At 32.6% G+C, this 23113-nt stretch overlaps 1 protein-coding gene across 1 annotated transcript in view; it reads left to right on the top strand.

Moving 5' to 3' along the window:
• Nucleotides 1-23113, top strand: part of LOC124371185 (eIF-2-alpha kinase GCN2-like) — a 111836-nt gene that overhangs the window by 5195 nt on the left and 83528 nt on the right. The window contains 6 exon segments of the mRNA XM_046829503.1: nt 9571-9679; nt 10824-10990; nt 12237-12372; nt 13853-13972; nt 17787-17899; nt 20070-20148. Of these exon segments, the coding sequence (XP_046685459.1) occupies nt 9626-9679; nt 10824-10990; nt 12237-12372; nt 13853-13972; nt 17787-17899; nt 20070-20148 (669 nt within the window). The 5' untranslated portion in view covers nt 9571-9625.

Here is a 23113-nt window from a genome sequence, read left to right as displayed (position 1 = left end):
TTTAACTGTGCATGTAATTCACACTCAAACATCTAAATAACTTTATAAACTAATTGATGGTATTAGAATAAATGCTCTGTGGTAGTTGTAGAAAAATTTTGTAGTTGAACAAAAACTGTAGAGAATAACAAACAAATTCTAAATGATATAATTCAAATTTAATTGAAAGAAAGCAAACACTGAAGTAAATCCACTTTTTAAGTCTCAATGCAATAACAGCAGCTATTGCTGTAGCATGTCAGTTGATCAGTTTCAATTAAATTTTATTATTGTATTACTTTATAATTAAGTTGGTACACTGATAATTGTAACTGTTGTTGGCTAATTAAACACAGTATGACTTATTCATAACAGTTTTGTTACTTTAGTTGTGATTGGTGTTATTGCATTTTAATCTCTGAGTAAAATTAATTTCAAATTCAATTTACCATTTACTGTGGTAATCAATAATTTAAATTAATTTAAAATTCAACTTTATTTAGAAATTTGTTGGTTTTGTTTCACATTTTTTAAAAAAATGCTCAAGTATTTTCTTCACTGAGTACACAGATTATGGTATATGTGTATGGCTTTTGTAATGGAAATGCTACAAGCTTCAGTTCCAGAGTATTAATGTTGGTTTGCTCAACGTAAAGTACCAAATCATAAGGACTTTACCAGGACTTTCATTAATCTTCGTGAGACTGGTTATTTCCTACCACAAGAATTTCATCTAATCAAGGACTTTAACATGCAGATGATGCTGAAAGTATTCTTTAAGCAGTTTAACATACTTCCACTACAAGTTCATGGAGAATATCTATGCAACATATCTCAAAAGCTTGTGTGTTGCAAACTCTTTACACTTACACGGATTGTATCCATTTCATGTAAAAAAAGAGTAACAACTTCAGCCACGAGACATTGGTGCGTGTCTGCAATTCTGTGAATGGATTAAAACGCATTGTTGTATTGTTTCAAGAATATTTTTTACTGATGAAGCTACATTAAAAACACCAGGAATTTCCATCAGTGATCAGATGAGAATCCTCATGCTACAATAAACAATAAGTTTCAGCACAGATTTGTAATCAATATTTTTATGCTCCTGCACTCAAAGGAAAAGAAAGATGTTCTTGCAACAGTGACACAAATTATTCTGTAGTGTGTTAAGAAGTGTATAGACTGTAATGGCAGAATTTTTGAACCTTATTTATAATGTAATGAAATTGGTTATATTTTATTTAGAGAAGTACTATAAATAGACTAGTATATAAGAATAAACAAGGAGATAAGAGGAGAGGGGTGATATAACCTTCATTCCTCAGTATCTGCGCTGCTGACCTGTTGGTTCAGGCCTGTGGTTCTGTGTGTGCAGTAGGTTTACTATTTATGTGTGTGTAAACCTCTTATAAGGTTTAAATGTTGAGTCTCAACGGATAAATTTGATATTTTAATAGATTTAACTGTCAACTTGCGTTGAACATAAATCTTATTTGAAAAATATTCTAAGAGGTTTGAAAGTCATAAAATCTTGTCTTATAATGGCTTCAAAATCAGAAAATTATTTTTTGATTGTATCCTCCAATTTATGAGGAACTCAGCCTGCATTAGGGTAATAACTTCCTGAAAAACAGTTTTCTTCGATTTACTCAACTTATTTGCACCAATACAGCTTTTGCACTTCTATCCACTTCGTCTAATGTCACACATGCGGTTCCAGTTCTTCTCAAGAATATCCACACATTTAAGATGTAGTTTAATATCACTTGAGGAACATATAGCAAATGAAAGTGGTTCATTAGGCAAGGAATCACTACATGACGCGCAGTCACTCATTACGAAACAAGAGATGACGGACAAATATGGAAAGACATCTGTACCGATCGGCTGCCACGACTTGACTCTGCTTTTAGCTTTATTCATTTAAATGAGCTGCCATTTTATACTGGGTTGAGATAGAAAGCTCTGGTGTCCACTGTTCTTCTTTTATCAAGACCTTTCAAATGAGGTGTCACTTAATGGGTCTTTACATTTAAAAATTTTGACACCCCCAAATCCCATTTTGGGGAAATGAGCAAAGTTGTAACAGTGACTAAAAAGTTCACTTCTATTTCCTAGAAAGGTGTCCCGAGTTCTATCCCTCCACCTTTATCCATCAAAAACAAAACAGAGTGTATCTATACTTTTAACCCACACTGTATTATGTTTTTCACAGTGGCGCATGTGGGTATTTTACATAACCAGATACTGCTAAGATACTCTGTTGCTGTGAGGACTAAAGTTAATTTTGAGAATTTTATCAGGGTATTAAGAGAACGATTGATATGCGATGAAAATTTTTATTTAAACAGAACAGTTTAAGCTACAAAAGTGGGTGGCATTATAAAAATGCCAATAGATGGAAGATTTACTTTCACTACAACTTGTTCAGGTGTATCTGCTTTAAGCTGGAGTCAAATCTGAGCTTAGTTATAAAAAAGTTCATTGAGAAATCAATTGAATATATAGTACGTGTTTTCTCTTTCCTGGAAAAAATTAGTTTAAGATTGAGCTATAATTCATATAGAGAACCGATTTCAGAGAAGTGCTCAGTGCGGTAAGTCTTCTGCAGTTTTGTATTGAAAATAACTTGGTAACTTCATTCTCAGAAAGCGATAAGTTTGTTTATTAAAACTATCCCGATTACAAGTTAACAATATTGTTGTGTATTATACAGTTAGTTATAAAAATTAGTCATTAGGGACTAATAACCATAGAAATTCTTGCAATTGAGAAATACATGATTACATACAGAATTAATGAAATAATCAATGTTGTTTTTGAATTTTGTTTACAAAACTGTATGTTGGAAGATGTTAGATAACATTTATTTTCAATACTTTAAAATGTTAAAATTATATGTTTTTAATATATGCAGCTCCAGGATTTTTCCTCTATGTTTATTAGAAGCAACTTTTGTTTTTAATAATTAAGTAATCTTTAATTATTCTTACTTACAAGATGATACTGGGTCGTCTTTCCAAATGTTTGGTAGAGCATAATAAACTACTGGTAGAATAATTGATTGGACAATCTTTAATTTAGGAGTCTTAGATTTTTAATTTTTAGCTATGCAATGCACTCAACCTACCAACCACTTGTTGACAAATGTATTTACAAGAAAGTGAGATTCAATCTTAGCCCCTAATATTTTAGCACTGTTTCATGATTTAATCTTTTTACCATCTAACAGAATCATTTCACTAATGTCATGTTCATAGGAGGAAACAAAGTAACCTTTATGCAACAGCATTTCTCTGAGTCCATGACCAACAGACGAATGTTTAATATTTCACAGATCAGAGTTAATATCTTGAATGGCATTGTAAATAATAATCATTGGTATAAAGATGAATAGTTCCACTGTTCAGCAAAATCTGCTGTATAAAACATGAGTGACCTAGGCAGCTGCCTTGAGAGACACCTATTGTCTTAGGTTGTACTGAAGAAGACTGCCTGTATATCTTTGTAATTTGTGTCTTTTAATACAATTATATAGAAAACCAGTTAACCTATATGACTCAAGTTTAGGCAAAATCATTCTCAAGTTTACAGAGCCAAATGCCTGTGAGTAATCAAATGCTGACTTAATATTCCTAAGTCTTGACCCGTATACAATGCAATTCAACAGTGAGGATAGGTTGAGTATCACCAGAGGTATCACCAGTATCAAGTATCTGCATGAAACATGATTGGTTTTCTGGAACCAAATCTTCAGACTTAAAAAAATCAACTTATGCAGCTATAACCCTCTGGAGTATTTTAGAGTATTATAGCTGGAAGAATGCAAATAGTCTAAAACTGAGAAAGATCAGATGATACGATTACTTAAGAATTAATATCACTCCTTCTCCAGCTGGTAGGGAAGCATCCCATAGCCAACAAAATATTTACAAAGTGAGTTATTGCTTCGACACAATACAAACTTGGATATCTCACCATTTGAATGGTAGTACTAGCAATCCCTTAAGATCTAGATGAAATGCTTTTCATTAGGGATTTAACCTTACTTTTGTTGAATGGTATGAAACTATACATTCTGCTTCACTTTTGAAATAAATTATTTGTTGTAAATGTTAAACTTTTCGACCTAACATCATTACCGCACCCGGAAAAGGTCTAAAACCAGTTCTATTTTTGACAACTACACCATCAACTACGCAGTCCAGCCCCAAAAATCTCTTTGAATCTTTGCAATGTAGGTTGGTTACAATGACCTAGGTTGGTTACTGAGCCAGACCTAAATGACTCAGTTGACATTGACATTGCCATGAGAAAAAACAAAGGTGGGAGGAGGAATAAATTTGCCAAAATAAAAAATTCAACTTTTAAAATAATTCACTTGAATGTCAGGGGTCTATATAGCAAAATACCTCAGCTGGAAATTTTTCTAAATGAACAAAAACCAGATTTTTTTCTCGTAACGGAACACGGACTTGATGATGACAAAATTCAAATGATACAAATTCAAAATTACAAGCTTCTAAATAATTTTAGCAGACATGACATGAAAATGGGAGGTACAGCTGTTTTTGGAAAAAATCAAACCAGTGCAAAAGTCATAAAAATTCTTAAAATTGGAAACAAAATATCAGAAAGAAAAAACTTTGAGTGTTGTGAAATTAAAGCGTCAATTGATGATAAAATTTTTATTATAGGTGCACTGTATAGAAGCCCGGATGGGGATATAGACATTTTTAAAGCAAATCTCACAAGTTACTTGAGAAACCTACATCTAGGTGGTGGGAAAACTGAGGTAATTATTGGAGGTGATTTTAATATTAATCTCTTGGAGCCAAACAATAACACAATCGATTTCAATAATATTATTAGAAGTTTTGACTTAATCACCACAATTAATGAGGCCACGAGAGAAACTGAACACTCAGCTACATGCATTGATAATTTTATCACCAGCCTGGAAAACTGCAACTGTACAGTTATTGAACCTTTTATATCTGATCATCATGGAATTGTTTTAAAATTTGATATAAACCATAAAAAAAATCAGAAAATTAAAAAGACTATTAGAAAGCTAAATCAAAACAATTTAATGGAATTAAAGGCTAGACTCAAGGGTGAAAGTTGGACTGATTTTGACAGAGAGACAGATGTAAACCAAAAATATGAATCATTCATTGAGACATTTTTGTATCACTATAACATATCATGCCCAGTAAAAGAAGTCTATGAAAGAGAAACTCAACAAATTAAGTGGCAATGCAATGATGTTTTAAGATTGAAGAATGAGATGACAGCTTGCTACAGCCTGTGGAGAAATGTTAAGTCTGAAGAAAATAAATTAAGATACAATGCTGCTCTTAAAAGATACAGGGACAATCTTAAAACTGAAAAAGCTAAGTGGTACAACAAAAGGATTGAGGAATCTGATAACAAACCAAAAGAGTCATGGAATATAGTAAATGGTATAAGAGGAAAAAGCAAAACAAATTCTGAAAACATGTGCATCATAAATCAAAATAAACAAATATACAATCCAATTCAAATATGTGAGCACTTTAATAAATTTTTTATCAACATTGCAAATGAAATTAAAGGTGATCTACAAGTCAATCATGATGTACATGTTCATGCCCAAGTAGAAAACAACCTCACACTTGATAGTTTTAAAACAATTGATGAAAAAACTATAAAACAACTCTTTGTCAACTTCAGTCCTAAGACTTCCTCTGGAGTTGATGGCCTCTGTATGAAGGCACTCAAATTCTGTCAGGAAGAAATTACTCGACCACTGGTGGATCTTGTAAACACATCAATTAGTAGCTGCACCTTCCCAAACGCCTGCAAGATTGCCAAGGTCAAGCCTCTTTTTAAGAAGGGGGATGTTATGGATGTGTGTAATTATCGTCCAATATCGCTCCTACCAGTGATCTCAAAATTCATTGAAAAAACCATCTGTAACCAGCTGATTGACTACCTTGAGACAAATAAGCTTCTGGTGGAGAGACAGTATGGTTTCCGAAAATCAAAATCAACCAAATTGGCTCTTATTGACTTTGTGAATTGTGTCATTGGGGCAATGGAGGCTGGTGAGACTGTAATGGCTTGTTTTGCAGATCTCTCAAAGGCCTTTGATTGTGTCAATGCTGAAATTCTTATTGGCAAACTTTCGGCCCTGGGCGTTCAAAATTATGCCAGAGATTGGCTTGCCTCATACCTGTCAAACAGGTATCAGGTAGTTGAAATTATGCACAAAACAAAATCCAAAATCAAAACCTTTCAGTCTAAGCCAGAATTGATCCTAAATGGAGTTCCACAGGGGTCAATTCTAGGTCCCCTTCTTTTTTTGATCTACATAAATGACATCACAAATCAAATTCCAAAAGAAAACCTTTACATGTTTGCAGATGATACCACTCTTGTGACCAAAAGTAGGGATTGTGAAATTCTTGAATTAGAATTATTTCACAAAACAAATGTACTAGCCCAATTTTTTTCAAAAAACAGTCTTAAAATGAACCCCGAAAAAACAAAATGCATTTGCATCCAAACCAAACAAATGAAAATTTCAAAAAACTTTTGGACTCCATCCTTGTTCATTGGTGACACTGAAGTGGATATCTCAGAGTCATCTGAGCTGCTAGGAGTGGTGTTGGACGATGTTATGGACTGGGGCAGGCAGTTGGGAAAAGTCGCTGGAAAATTATCCAAGGGCACCTTTGTTCTTAGGTGTCTCTCTGGACTCAATAACTTAGACCTAGTCAAAAGCGTATACCACTGCCTGCTTGAGTCACACATATCCTATTCAATCATCCTCTGGGGTGGCAAAACAACAAATATCAAACAGATTTTTACCTTGCAAAAAAGAGCAGTCAGAGCTATGCTGGGTTTACCGCCTCTGACTCACTGTAGAAATCTTTTTATTGATTTAAATATCCTAACAGTACCATGTTTGTATGTCTATGAGTGTGCAGTGTATATTAAAACACAAAATCTTGAATACCAAAATGATGTTCACTCGTATAACACCAGGCATAGAAACAATTTTGCTGTATACCATAGGCTTACTATTTTTGAAAATAACCCTTATTATTCTGGAAACAAAATTTTTCAAGTTCTGCCTTCTAGTGTAAAAGATTTAAATTCTATAAAAAAATTCAAGTGTGAGCTAAAGAACTTTTTAGTCTTAAATTGTTTCTACAGTGTAGAAGAATTTTTTGAATTCTGTGAGGGCATTGTACCTTACCCACCCTGACCCTTTCCTGGGGCAGTTTGACCTGCAGAAGCCCAGTTTGGGCCAACTCCTGCGGAATTGGAAGTACGAAGTACGAAGTAAGTATGAAATATTTCTTCTTGAGCAGACTTGTGGCTATCTTAAGTTTATTACAGAAATTACTGTATACAGCTCTTGGTATATGATCTATGGAAGCTAGGTACTCATTCTTAGTTGCATTCTTTAATTTTGTGAATTGAATTATATCAACATTTCTTCACCCTTTTCCTCGGTTTTAGTAATTTGTTTCTCACAACTGGAACAAATACATCAAAAATATGAATTATATTTATCATAAGTAGTAAATTTGATCCACTTTATCTACTGATTTAACATCACTTCAGTTCGTTCTGGAAATGGATACAGTAAGCAGTTTGAGCTCAGTATCCCTAAAATTGTGATAATTATGAATTTTCTTTCACTCTTCTTTTATCAAATGGAAGATCACAAAAAACTAACCAGTGATCTGTCATAATGTTTCCTCTGGAGTCTAAAGATTGATATGTCAACTCCCATATCAAGTAAACCCAAAATGCAATCAATGAGTGATGGCTTCAAATTTCTCTGCAGGTTCTTTTATGAGCTACACTAGATTCATTGATTGAAGATGAGTACTGAAAACATACAGTCAGTCTTGAATTTGTGTCCAGAATATTTATAATGTTCAATATTATAATGCTCTCTCTTACTCTCTTAAAGTTAACTTCATGCACATATTAGTGACATATGGTATATAAAACAATTGTTTATTTCTCTAAAATATTTCATAGAAAATGATCATTAATTATGAAATACCAAACGTTTAGGCTTCTTTCTAAGCCTGGCATTATATTGCCCATCGAATATATTGAGTATGAGTTCAGGTAAAATCTCCTTTTTTAATTAGCTTGACAATGTTTGAAGTAGGATTGATCTGAAACAGCCATTAAATGTTATGATTAGTTTATCTAACCTTGTATAAACATTGTACTAATATTTCCCTATCTTATCGTCCAAGTAAAGCAATTATTGCTAGATTATGATTATGTTTGATAAACATTTTTCAACATCATTATTCTATAATTTGGGTAGTGTGTACAACATTAACTTTAGTATGGTTACTTTACCTACATTTATTTTATTTTAAGATTATTGCCTTTAGACAACTGAAATGACAGGTGAATAAAATAAAAATTCAAGAAACATTACAAAGTCCATAGTTTTTCTTCTAGATTTAATTAATAACTTAGTAAATTGAAATACAAAAGGGCTAAAATTGAAGTGTGTAATTAAATTCTTGAACAATTTGTCTTATCTTTATCACTTTAGGCTGCAAGGCACAAGGAGACAACAATGGTGGACAGTGTCAATAACATGTTTGTTCTTAAAATCCTAATTGTTTTAGTAATGTAACTAATTATGTAAAACTACCAGTGTAATATATGCTATATACATTATTTTATGATTAAGTAAGTTTGCTTTTAATAGTTTCAAACTGTATACAATATTATTTGTGATTTATAACTGCCACAGAAATTGTATGGAAAATCTTTCTTGGATTTTAATTAATTGAGGACCTGTACATACATCACAATCACAGTAAATAAAGAAATCTGACTTTTATCTGCCAATACTGTTTGTTTGTGCTTTTCTCCTGTTTAATTAATATTCTATGTCTATTTATCACACGTCTTGTTTTTATTATTATTAATTTTGTTGGCATTTTGTTTATAACAATCTTAAGTACATTTTATTTTTTGTCATCAGTTTTTTAATTGTGTAGCAGTTTTATTATTAATATTAATTTACCAAGATGGAAAAGTATTTGATACCTAGTAAATTCAATTCAACCATGGGCAAGGGCCCATGGCGACAAGGAATTCACTCACTGCCTGTCAATTATCAAGAGTGTTAAGTAGCTTATTCAACCAAACCCTTAGAAGACACTAACAAATTGACATTTATGGTGAATTTTGTTTTTTGTTCTTTTATATTATGTGTTCATTAGTGACTGAGTTCATTAGTTCAACGGTGAACTTCATTTCTGTATTTGCACACGTATATGTGGATTTCTTTCTTTAAAAGGATTATCTATTTATAAAAAATGTATTCCTAAACACGTTGCTCACTTTAAATACGGTAACTTCTAATGTAACTTTTAATTTATTTTATAACTGTTTTTCCAAACATTTGAAAAACTGAATGCTGGTAGTTTATGTTTAGATTGCTGACGTTCAGAAAACCCAAAGATTTAATTGTGTAAGCAATGTTTCAATGTGGTGTGAACTGAAAACTTTGATGATATAATCGATGTAACTTGCCATCGTTTGTTGCAGAATAAATATGATGAGATGGTGTGACGCTCACCACAAACTATGATCTGTTGTGTTCATGGCTGACGAATCCATTCAAGAGCGTCAAGACAATGAACTCGAAGCTCTCAAGGTAAATATAGAGGAGTTTAGATGTGTAGTCCATACATAATTCAGTCTTTAAAGTCTCCAAAAATCAAATTTGTGATATCTTGGTTATAAAACTGCAACATTAACTTTAGGCTATGCAGGAGGAGGTTAGAAGTGTGTCTTATATGTACAAAATCTGTTGATATCCCAACAATTAATACATGATCTCTTGGAAACCTTACCTGTAGACAGTGGAGGAAGTTAATATATTATATCAAATCTCTTTTTTTCACAGTTTTTCATATTGTACTATATATTGATGCTTTTGCACTTATCTTTTGGAAAAATATCAATTGTTAGGCAGAGTGGGAATTCACTTACAATGGCACAGGTTTAATATAGTGGTATATAATAGCAAACCAGGTCATTGGAGATCCACCATTAAACTGCAGTTCACACTACTGACTGATTTTACACAGTAGTTGTTTTGTTTACACACCAGTATGGAAGTTGATGGGAACACATATCCATAGGTAGCGGAATGAGTGTCATGGTAAGAACAGTAAATAATTTGGGGTAAGATGTTATGCTACATTCTACCAGGAATGTAAACAACTGGTAAATTCCTACATTTAGTTCATGTCAACTGTTGATACATATAGCAAGCATTCCGATACCGAGAATAAGTGGGTTGGTAATTAGTACATTCTATCAAATAAATTTCTTACTACCCAAGTTAATGAATCCCTACTGCATAGCATTATATTGTTACTTTAGTTTAATAATACAATAAATGCATAAGTTATGTGGAAATAAAAACAATTTGTAACAATTCATGGATGGCATCCTGAAATGTACTCCTTTCTTCGTTCTGTATTCCAGTTCTTGAAGGTCAAAACTATTAAATTATTAAATTCCTTATATTTAAAAGGTTTAAAAAATTGTGTTTTAACACCTTTGCTGCTGGTCTATAGGCCTACTCATTGATGATAACTATTCTCATAAAGATAGCAAGTGTTCAAGGGTGTCTGCCCGCAGTCAACATGTTAAAGTGTTAATAACAGTGCTTATAATTGATTCACACTTATGTGCGTAATAATTATTTCAATACCACTGAAACGTAAGCATTTAGCAGTATTTAACCATGTTATAAGTATTATTTTACCTAATGGCATATAATGTTAAAGGCGATATATGGTGACCAATTGCGAGAGACTCCCAGACCAAAAGAGACCAAAGGCTGGACGCCTCTGGATATCATTTTGGCCCTGGGCCCCCAGCAGGGCAGTGTGCTACAGGAGGCTCACACTTGCCTGGACCTGCATGTCGTCTGTGGCAATGATTATCCTAACACGTGAGTGAATCAAAAGTCCTCTATATAAACATTTTCATAACGGTGCAGACTTATTTGATTATGTGAAAGTAGCTGTTTAAAAATGTATGGGAAGAAAAGTTAGCTTTTGATCCACTTCTTTAAATAATTATAAAAATCATACTGACTGTTAGTGATAAACTGGCAATTTCCTAAGGTTTACAAAATTTTTAAAGCTTATATTGAGTTTTATGAACATAAGCTAAGCAAGATAGCTCACTTGTAACACTTGGTTGACGAACTTACGTAAATAAAGATATTTAAGTTGTAAATGGAATTTTACGAATTCTAATCAGGATTGCTCTGTAACAGTAACACAAGGCAACTATGGAGACACTAATTTTGTGTTAATAATAATTTGTACAAGAGTTTTAAAGAATTTGTCCACTTTTATGTCGTTAAATAATAAAGAATTTATCTACCAGATCTGAAGGTGCTATCAATGTCTGTTTATTAATATACTTAAGTTGTTGAAACTGTTAGAGAAAGTTAAAGTAGTCTTCAAAGTGAAAAAATCATAAAAAGTTCTATTTTTATAATAACCATATGTTTTCTGGTCCAAGCACAATAAACTTTAACTTATACTTAAGTTGTTGAAATTGTTAGAGAAAGTTAAAGTAGTCTTCAAAGTGAAAAAATCATAAAAAGTTCTATTTTTATAATAACCATATGTTTTCTGGTCCAAGCACAATAAACTTTAACTTATACTTAAGTTGTTGAAATTGTTAGAGAAAGTTAAAGTAGTCTTCAAAGTGAAAAAATCATAAAAAGTTCTATTTTTATAATAACCATATGTTTTCTGGTCCAAGCACAATAAACTTTAACTTATACTTAAGTTGTTGAAATTGTTAGAGAAAGTTAAAGTAGTCTTCAAAGTGAAAAAATCATAAAAAGTTCTATTTTTATAATAACCATATGTTTTCTGGTCCAAGCACAATAAACTTTAACTTATACTTAAGTTGTTGAAATTGTTAGAGAAAGTTAAAGTAGTCTTCAAAGTGAAAAAATCATAAAAAGTTCTATTTTTATAATAACCATATGTTTTCTGGTCCAAGCACAATAAACTTTAACTTATTGTCAGAAGTTTTTAACAACATATTCATATATACATATATATATATATATATATATATATATATATATATATACACACACACATATATATATATATATATACACACACATATATATATATATATATATATATATATATATATATACTGTGCAGGGTGCCCAAGATAACAGTGGTGAAGTCCAAGGGGTTAACTACACAACAGTTGGACACCTTGGTGCGAGACCTGAACATGACAGCTGAGACTCTCAAGGGAGAAGTGATGGTCTTTGAGTTGGCAACAATGGTGCAGGTAATATCTTATACACAGAATTAAATTTCCATTTGATTACTGCAAAAATTGGTAATAGTAATACAATGGTTATGACAGAGTGAAGTAACAACGTATCTGGCTATCTCAGGATGGTTTGAACTATCATGTTCTTGCCAGCAGTCAGCCAACCCAGCTGTTGATGTTGATTGTGAAATTACTTAAAGTGCTGGTTGATTAGAAGTGTTATAGAAAAGTCCAAATTTTTTCCTGAATGAAAATGTTTAATCGGAAACCAGTTTTTATCCTTATTTTTGGTTGTAGAATTTTATAATAGTATATTTTTAAAAGTATAACTTATGCAGATTTAAAATGCCTCTGGGATTTTTGTAAAATGTGTTTAGAATTTTCATAGCCCATAAATGTGAAAAAATTGAAATTTTATTTTTCGTAACTAATAGTATTTAATATTAATATGAGCTGGTCAGCATATAAAAGTGGTTTTCGTTTTCTTTCATGAATTGAGTCAAATTTATGTATTCTCAAGGCTCTCTTAAGTTTGGAAACAGAAAAATCACAGGTTATAGGCTTACTTCATTAGGTGGTGCCTAGCGATTTATGCTTATGGCTTTGTGCAATAGGTGCTAATGAGCAATGGAGAATGGACATGTACATTGTGAAATAATTTCACGATATTGATATTTGATTGGACAATCTTTTTTGGATGTTAGAGAATTTGGAGAAATGTTCATCTTTAGTGATCACATTTTTTGCATTGTAATTATAAAGTTAAATTTTATCCCCATTAATGGCACTTTCAAAAAATTATAATTTTTAATTACAAGAAGCTTGTGATTAACCTAATTTAGTGTTGATGTTTTCCTCAGACAACGATCTTCTCTTTTTTTCACAGACAATAATCTTCTATTTTAAACAACAAAACTGAATATTTTTAACGTTTATTATGAAATAATCAAACACAAAAGCATATTTTACTTACTAAAAAAGTTTGAAGATAAAATAAACAGAAAATCATTATCAAATGCAGCTTTGCTCAAGAATAATTATGATAACCAAAAATGCTAACTGCACTGCTTCTTGGCAATTCATTAACAAAATATACAAACACCCTTGGAATTTGCCATTTTCGTAATAGATTAGGATCTTCACGTTTAAAGCACAAAATATACCTATTGATGTAGAGAAACATAGCAATTTGCCTTTTTGTTTGCCAAATCCTAGTATAATTTGTCATAGTATTTTCCAAAAATATTTTTCACTTTAAGCAATGAATTGTAAACTTTTCATTTAAATAGTTTTAAAATATTTACAAAAGGGTTACATAAATTCATTATGTTATTACATTTACAAAAGTAATAAGTTTGTAGATTCATTTTAAACCATTTTTATATTTTCAACTAAAAATATATGATAGTTAAATATTTTATAAAATAATTATAATAAATATAATATAAAAATGGATAATTACTTTATGACTTATTACAGTGTTTCATTTTTATAGACATTCTTGCATCAGTACAACAGACCAGGCTTCCAGTCGCTCTACGACGAAATGTTTAGCCGTCAACTAAAAAAACAACAAAAAGAAGAAGAGCAAAAAAAGGTTTTGGAAGATAAAACGGTAATTATTAAAAAGCTTATTAAATAACATATTTGCTTCCTCAAGCTTGAATGAAAAAAAAAAAACACTCATTGGATTTTTTATAAAAGACATCTATTTAATAAGAACTATTTTCATCAAAATACATATATTACCAATATTTAACACTTTTCAGGTATTTAAAAATAATTTTCATATTTTAAATAAAGCAATAAAATAAATTTGGTATCCAAAAACATTTCCTAACAATTTTAATTGTCTACAGAAAGATAAAAAAATATACTACATGTTAACTACAAAAATATAAAAATTATACAATATAAAACTTTAGTTAACTAAAATCGTAAGTACTTAAATTGCTTAAGTTTATTCTATTTTATATTGATAATGGGTCAATTCCTAAAAAATCAAATCTGATATTAAAATTGTGGTCTCGATTCCTTATAGGATTTCAATGTTTGTTATTTATTTCTAAGAGATAAAAATATAGCTCGATCCTAAAAAAATTGTATCACCATTTTACTAGATAGAATGATATAGCAAATGAGATTCTGATTCCAATATCAATACCAAAATTTGGTCTCAATTTTGAATTTGATACAGATTCCTGTATAAACAAGCAGAAGAATACCATTTTAATCTGATAAAGGTTAGCCTGTTCTTTTTATTATACCTAAATTCTCATGTTGAAACCTGGCTTTTTGCCCTTTTTAATTATTAACATGAACTAAGAATTTAATGCACTATGCTTTTGTAACCTTTGGCCAGCAGGAGTGATCAGCCAAAAATGTTAAACAGTTGCGAGGCTTGCAGTCATATATAGATACACCAATGGCTAGTCAGCATTTATAAAATAAAATAAATGATATTTTCAAAGAAAATTAAAAAATATACTAATAAGGGAAGTCAAATCACCTATAATTTGACTAAAGAAAGATGTGAAACAATGTTAACCATTGAGAAGCAGATTCCTATCTCTATAACATCAATCTTCTAGTGTAATAATCAACTCCCTGCACACACCCCCTCCTCTATCATCACAGTTGAGTCCCACTGTATTATCAAGATCAACTCATCTCTCAGCCGAGCACATTGCAATTTTGTTTCGACATACACAACTGTCTGTTCAGTTTTGTTGTGTAATAGTGGCATTGCTATGGGTTCTTCAGAGAAATTCGATTGTTAGTAATTACTATTAGTTCCTATTAACTGAAAGAGTGTTGTGCAGCAATGACCTTTGTTGCACACTGATTTTTCCGTCCTTGGTGTCACCGATGGCTAGAAAAATATGTCATGCTTCATTACCGATTTAAAAATATCTTTAATAAAACATGATAAAACATTTAAAGATATTTACATACATATTATATTGTTATAGAGGACATATTTAACAGGTAAAAAAATTGCAATATAAACAAAAATTAGTGAACGTCTGTTTATTTGTTACTGAGTAGTGGGCATCCGTGCATAGATATAGGATGACGCATGAATATAGATAAACATAGCTAAATATTAGTTATAAAAATAAGATAATTTGTTAAGTTGTTTATCTATTTACATGTTTTTTATCTGTTTGTAATTAGCATATTAGAGGGTTATCCAGAAAATAAATTACGTTTTGATATAAACGAAACACAAAGTACAAGAAAAAATTGGAAAAAAAAAATATACATTGGAAAGTGACACTAAAATACTATTTTTGAACATAGTCACCATACTGATTTAGCCACTTATCATCGCAGTGAACTAGTTTTGAAATTCCAGTGTTATAAATTCTGCCACCTGAGACTTAAACCAGGTAGTCACACCCTCCCGCAGTTCCACGTTGTCATCAAAGCACTGCGTCACAAATCAGGTCTTCATTGCCGGAAAAAGGAGTCACTGTAGGCAAGGTCCGGATTGTAAGGCGGATGTGGAAACACCTCGCACGAAAAAATTGGAAAAAAAATATACATTGGAAAGTGACACTAAAATACTATTTTTGAACATAGTCACCATACTGATTTAGCCACTTATCATCGCAGTGAACTAGTTTTGAAATTCCAGTGTTATAAATTCTGCCACCTGAGACTTAAACCAGGTAGTCACACCCTCCCGCAGTTCCACGTTGTCATCAAAGCACTGCGTCACAAATCAGGTCTTCATTGCCGGAAAAAGGAGTCACTGTAGGCAAGGTCCGGATTGTAAGGCGGATGTGGAAACACCTCACACTTAAAAGCATCCAGGACTTCTTGAGTCCGATTTGCTGTGTATGGTCAGATGTTGTCATGCAAAAACAAAATTTTCAGACATAACTTCACTCTGCGTTTGTTTTATATTCCTTTTCTTAACTTTTGCAAGGTTTCACAATACCTTGCAGAATTTATAGTTGAGCCACGTTCTAATAAATTAACAAGAAGAACTCCTTCCCTGTCCTATAAAACAGTTGTCATAATCTTCCATGCCGACAATGTTTGCATGCATTTCCTTGGTTTTTTTGGGGGAGTTTGTGTGTGCCCCCACTCCATAGACTGTAATTTGGTTTCGTAATTCGGTAATCACATCGGTCCCATAAACTTCACAGAGTTGACAATAAATCTCTATTGGTTTATTGTGTTTGGCATACAAAAACTGTATTACTGAACGCTCTTCACAACTCACGGGTGTTGATTTGTGTCACACGTTTTAATCTGCTATTGTAAAACAACAAGGAGCGACAGTCACCTGTAACTAGCAGGGCTGGATAGTCACTGAACGTAGAAACGCCCTGACATAAAAATGGCCGTAATGGTCCCACCCTCTTCTTCTAAGGGGTGGTCTATAGCCTTGCACTTAAGCCTCAAGGGCCTTTTGCGCACCCCGGAAGTGTACCATTAGGCCAACCAGTTTACGGTTTCAGCAGTTTGCCAAAAACAACTGACCAGATTCTTCTGGGCAAATTCCACCACCCTTGTCCAGTCTATCAAACATGGTGTAGCACTCCCTTGCTACTGCAGGACAGTCAAAGAGCAGGTGTTCACCAGTTTCCTCCTGCTCGCACATTCTACAGAGCGGATGAAGAATGTTGACTCCATGAAGATGCTTCCTCAGGTGACCATGTCCTATAATCAGACCCATAACTCCTCAGTCCTGCCCCTAGCGGCTACAGAGCAAAACGTAATTACTTTCTGGATAGTTCTCGTACAAATCAGTTGTCCAGGAATTCATGTATCACTCTCATGGCAATGCGTGAAAATAAATATATAGAATACAAATTGTTAGCAAACGAGTACTAAAAAAATAATGTAATTATTTAACTTTTCTATGTCTCTTTTATACAGAAATTATGACAGTAACAGATTTAGCGATTGGTAATTTATGTATTATTAATCAGGTTAGAATAGACATTTGAGATCCAGCTTCAAACATCACTAGTCAACTATAAAAACATCATAATTGTGAAATTGTAACTTTCCAAGTGTATAGTAAGCATTTCTGTTGACTTTATTCATTATTTTGTAATAAAATACTTTTAAAATTTTGGTATCGGTTTCGAGTAAAAAGAGCTTCAGTACTGAGAATCCTGGATCCTGCAAGAATTGATGTATCGATTATCAGAATCAACCCATTTCTAATTTAATGAATTATAACAGATCATGTAAAATTAGTTTACCACCGAGCCAAATAGCTAAAGTTTGAAAGGTATAACGTTTAATGACCTTTTGAGGTTACTTTGTGAGCTTAGACTTGATGATTCTGTAACTTTTACTAACTGACATGATAGAGTCTGTTGTTTTTGATATTTATTATCTTAATAGTAGTCATTACAGTACAGAAAAGTTGTAAAATACCCTGAATAATTCAACACTTTTTTTAGAGACAAGAGGTTCTGCTAGAGATACAAAACAAGAAGGAAGCACTAAGGCAAGAACTGCGATGGCGAAGGCATTCCGAAATGGTGAAAGAAGAGGAGGGTGATTTCTTACAAAGGTTAAAAGTAGGATTTTTATTTATTTTTCATTTTAAGCCTGAATTTATCTTAGGGTTTTCATGTATTTTGTGATAATTATTCTTTTTAAATCGTTGATTCTCTTTCGATTCAAAGTTCTCTGTTCTGAACAGTTCAGCTTCTGGAAAAAATAAATCTATCATCAGCCGTAGTGGAACACATTCGTGATGTTGGATGGCTTGGGGAAGAGAGATGATGTGTGAAACATATTCCCTAACCCCTCCAAAACCTTTTGTTGTATACATCAGACAACATTGTAGCACCAGTTGTGGAAGGATTAAGGGTTTGCCACACAATTGGCCGTCTTATCTTAGACAGAGAATAATGCATGCTGATTGCAAATGCTCTGTCAGGTAAAAATGCTCCATGTTGTGTCATAGGATTAATATTAGAACCTGTCTTTTTCCTCATTTATATCAACAAGTATAATTCTTTATTCCAGGGTGGCGGAAAGTTAGTTAAATATGCTTATAACGTAATTTTATTGATTAGAAATAAAAACAATAAACTAATGGTCATTTGTTCAAGTTGATTTCGTGCATTGAGTATTTTTCAAGAGTCAGTTTGAAAGTAAACAGCTTGAAATTAAACACTATTAATGATCTTCGGCAAGACAAATTTCATCCCACAATGATAGTGAATGATGTCTCTCATAAGAAACTGAATTTACTAAGTTCCTTGAAATGCACTTTGAAGAGGGCTGACCTGGAACTATCACATTGACAACTACTGCTGAAATGTTACTTGGAAGCTGTAATATGTTGTATAATTTTGCCAAATTTAGTTTTATAGGTGTGTTAAAATATATTCTCTAGCTTGTCCTATACTGCAAACTCAAATGCAAGATAGTCCATGGTTGGGACATCCACCAATATGAAACTAGAGATAGGGACAACTTTCAAACTGTACAACACAAGCATTACAGAATTTGAACATCTCCCATATGAAATGGGATCAAAATAACAGTATTCTTGATAGTATTAAACATCTCAGTAATTCCAAACAATTCAAGTCTTGATTTAGGTTGATTATTTTATTTATTTAAACCGCTAGCTTCACAGTTTTAGCAGTGCTAAGTTAAACTTATGAATTGTGTCTAAAACTAATTAAAACTAATGAGCAAACAAAAATGGGTGCTAATCTAAAAGTAACAATAAATAAATAAAAAGAAACTAATTAAAATGCATTTAATTATACTCCTAAACTGAGTTATAAGGTTTTCTTAAAAATTGGTAATGAGTTGTAGGGATGAATAACATGATTTTGATGGACAAATTTGATGATTAAAACTCATGAGCTTAAAGAAGAATTTATTTGAAGGTAATAATGACAGTTAAGAAGACAAAGTTGAAAGTGATTCTGTCCAAGATATCGATTACATGGATGCTGACTCAATCTTTGAGCCGGTGATCAGAATATGAAGTTTCCTCAGGATACTAAAAGAAAACAGAGTGACTATGTTTGTTCTTTAGACTAAATTATATATCTAAATGCTGTCCTGTTCCTGCCTTCACTTCGTCACATGCTACCTACCACCTGTTACAGTTCCTGCCAGTTACTGACGCCTCCCTGCGTACAGCAAGAAATATTGTTATAGGTAGGAGAAAAATACTTGGCAAGGCAATACGTGCTGCAACTCCCAAGAATGTTTCATTTAACTATTTCATAAAAATATGTTGAACAACATAGTTCTTCACACAAATGAGCAAATGGACAGAGCTAAGAGACCTATTCATGGAACCCATTGAAATATAACAACCAATAATGGTTTCCCTACTGTTCAGTCGGCTGATAACCTCTTGATGTCTCTTTACAATATGACAACTATTGGCTAAATCCAACTGAACAGATAAGGAGTACCAAGTAATGTACTTCCTAATACAGCAGCAGGGAAGTTCAATATCCTTCTTTAACAAAAACAAAACATTGGTGTCAGTTAAAAAGGAGTAAGTTATTTGGCTGCTATCGTTTATGCAACTGTAAGAGATACCTTCCACAAACCCAAAATAATATACCTAAATTGAGGCTAAGTGTGCAGTGGACACAATGGATCAGTTATGTCAAAATATGTCGTATAGCAGGATGTGACATATATGTTGTTTGAACTGCTTCACACAAACTGTGAGTTGCTTACAGAAATGTTTTGTTTAGACTGCAAACAGACAGACAACCTGTTACCAGAAAACCACAGCTCATGGCTGACCTGTTGGACAGTGGAGACAGTAACGAGGCAAGTAGACAATATTGTAAACAGTATTTTGTAAACAATTCCTACAGTATGATTTGTGAATATTTTGTGAATAAACATATTTATAAAATTCTTTTAAAATCTCTGGTGTCACGTTTAGTTTATGAACTGTCCAGTTTATGTACAAATCCAGTTTTTAAACAGTAGTCTTGACAAATGTAACAGACTTGCTACTGAGTAAATGATACATTGTTGCCCATATTTAACATGTTGAAAGACATATACAGTGGTAAGTCAGTAGCTTCTGGATCAATAGTCATGCAGTATCTGTATTTACAGCAACAATGATGGAACAGGTTATTGAGATTAAGACTGTGTAAATTTGATGTTGAACTTCTCCAATATTTTGTAAAAGTAATGTATTAGTACACAGTCCAGGGTGATAACAGAAAGGTTTTTTACTATAATAGGACTTTGATTGGTTAGGTGAATCACATATGGTTTTTTGTCTCTTAAAATTTACTCATGAGTACAGCTAAAATTTATTTCAAAATATAACTTGTTAGGTTATGCATTACAGATAAAACATGTGCTTTAGTTAATTTTTCTACTTATTAGTTCAATTCGTGATAATTACAATAACTCACTCAAAGAGCACATTATTATGTTCACATGTAGTTGTTCAGTCAAATGTAAATAATTAAAATTTTTACTTTAAAATCGTAGATAGTTTTATTTTTGTTCTCAGCTTCTTTACATTTTTACTACAGTTAAACCCCATTATAACGGCTTTACATTTAGCTTTTCCCACTTATAACACCTATTTTATGTCACCAAAAGTTTTATTATTGTAATATTTTTATTGTATTTTATTTTATCTATCACTGTTGCTAATTGCACAGTGTAGCGGATACAACGTTTATCGTAAGGTAACAGGATCAAGCAACGTCGAGCGTGGCTGCTGTTTGGATGGGTAACCGCTGAGCGATTCTGTCCTTGCAAGCAGCCCGCTTGCCCGGCCATTGGTGAAGGTTCGGAAGTCATTCTTAAGCCATTGGTCTCCAGGTTAAGTGTTAGAGAGGGCAGCTTAGCCCTATCTTCGCCTGGTAAATTAAGACAGCTTTACTTATTTTTACTTTACCAAAAAAATGGGCCTTTTTAGTGCCAAAAAATTCCTAGTTTAAGGTTTCCCTCTTATTCAGTCCGCTTTTATATTAATTTTGATCGCTTAGTATGTTTTTGCCCATGAAAATCACTGTTTTCAGCTAATTTTGTTGGGCACATTATACACAAGAGACCACCCAGCATCCTAGCAAGTTTTCTTGGGAATCTGTCCCTCACGTGTACATGGGTGTTTTGGTTGAGGAGCAATCTTCACAGATTATGGTCATAGGAGAGGAACATAGAGTAAATGAGGACAGTGGCGACAGCATTGAAGCGGTACCTCTGCGTTTCATCTCCATGGCCGATGGACACTCTAACCAATATCACAACTGCTATCTCAGTAGCAAAACCTTCCCCTGGAATTTCTCAGATTATTGACCAAAGATGGAGACACTTGTAATATTATCAACCCAGAATAGAAACAAACAAATATGAATTATTTTTTATCAAGCCACTTTTGTATTACATTTTCAAGTCAAGAATTTTCAAACCTCTTTCAATCCTAAAGTATGAATACTCAATTCTTAAATTTAGAATTGTAATAGTGTTTTGCCTAAGTTTTATTTCAATTAAATAATTACTAAACCAATTCCACCTGATAATGCACAAAATATTCCAAGAATCCTATCACTATTTTAGTATTCACACAGTTACATTGAAATATAGCAATTATTAAAAATAACTTTTATTTAAAAAACTAAGTCATTTTCATATCTTCTACTTCTATTTTATGAATTATTAGCTTCAAGAAATTATACAATTTATCTATTAAAGTTATGGGCATATATTTGTATTACTTATAAATATATTTTATACCTAAATGTTTGACAAAATTTCTGTAGCAATTATAAAGATGTTAAGAAGTGAACATGCTTATATTTTATAAAGCACATATTTATACAACTACACAAATTAAGTGTGTAAATTTAGTGATTTGTGCACTACCATTCAGCTGTCACTGTAATTAGACGCACCTGACTTGTGGCTATGCATGAACATGAATATAGAAAATATGAACCGCAATCAAAATATGATTTTCAAAATATTTACTGCTGATCAGCAGTAATTTATGTGCTGTTGATCAGCAATTGTATATGAATAGACACAGCAGACATGTGGTGATGTATATACAAACATAAATGTAGAAAATACTACCAGTAATTAAATTGCTATTTAAAAACAGTGATAACTTGTTAGTTAGGTTTTCTATGGATTGTTATGTATAAAGTACGTCACAAATACATTTTTGTAATAGGTTCTTCTTCTTCTTCTAAAGGGCAGCCTAGTGCCATGCACTAAAACCTCGAGGGCCTTTGGCGCACGCTGAAAGTATACCATGAGGCCAGCCTGTTTACAATTTCAATCAAAGAGCAGATGTTGTAGATGTTGCTACAGAGCGGATCCTCTCAGAAAATGCTGACTCTGTGAAGATGTTTCAAGATATCCCGTGATTAGACTCACAACCTGAGAAGACACTGATCCACTTAAGGAGAGAAAATCAGACACCACCCTAGGGGAAGGTAAATGCAGGACCAATCTACTCATTCTCAGACCCGAATGCAGTCTCCACCTTTTCTCATATTTAGTGTGAACTCACTTCGAGACAGCCCAATTCATAGGATTCACACCTAAGAATACCACAGAACTGTTTAGGCCCTGTCATGTTGGACGCTGAGCCGAAGTTGGCCAGGATATCAGCTCTTTTATTCCTAGAGACCAACCCCTCATGACCAGGAACCCAACATACTGTCACATTGTTGGTTCTGCCAATACTTGATAACCATACCAGACAAGTTTTAAGCTGAATACAAAAGAGTTCACCTTCAATGCTGTCTGGCTATCT

The sequence above is a fragment of the Homalodisca vitripennis genome, chromosome 1 (genome assembly GCF_021130785.1).
Source record: "Homalodisca vitripennis isolate AUS2020 chromosome 1, UT_GWSS_2.1, whole genome shotgun sequence".
NCBI classification, from domain to species: Eukaryota; Metazoa; Arthropoda; class Insecta; order Hemiptera; family Cicadellidae; genus Homalodisca; species Homalodisca vitripennis.
This window is presented reverse-complemented; position numbering and strand designations above follow the sequence as displayed.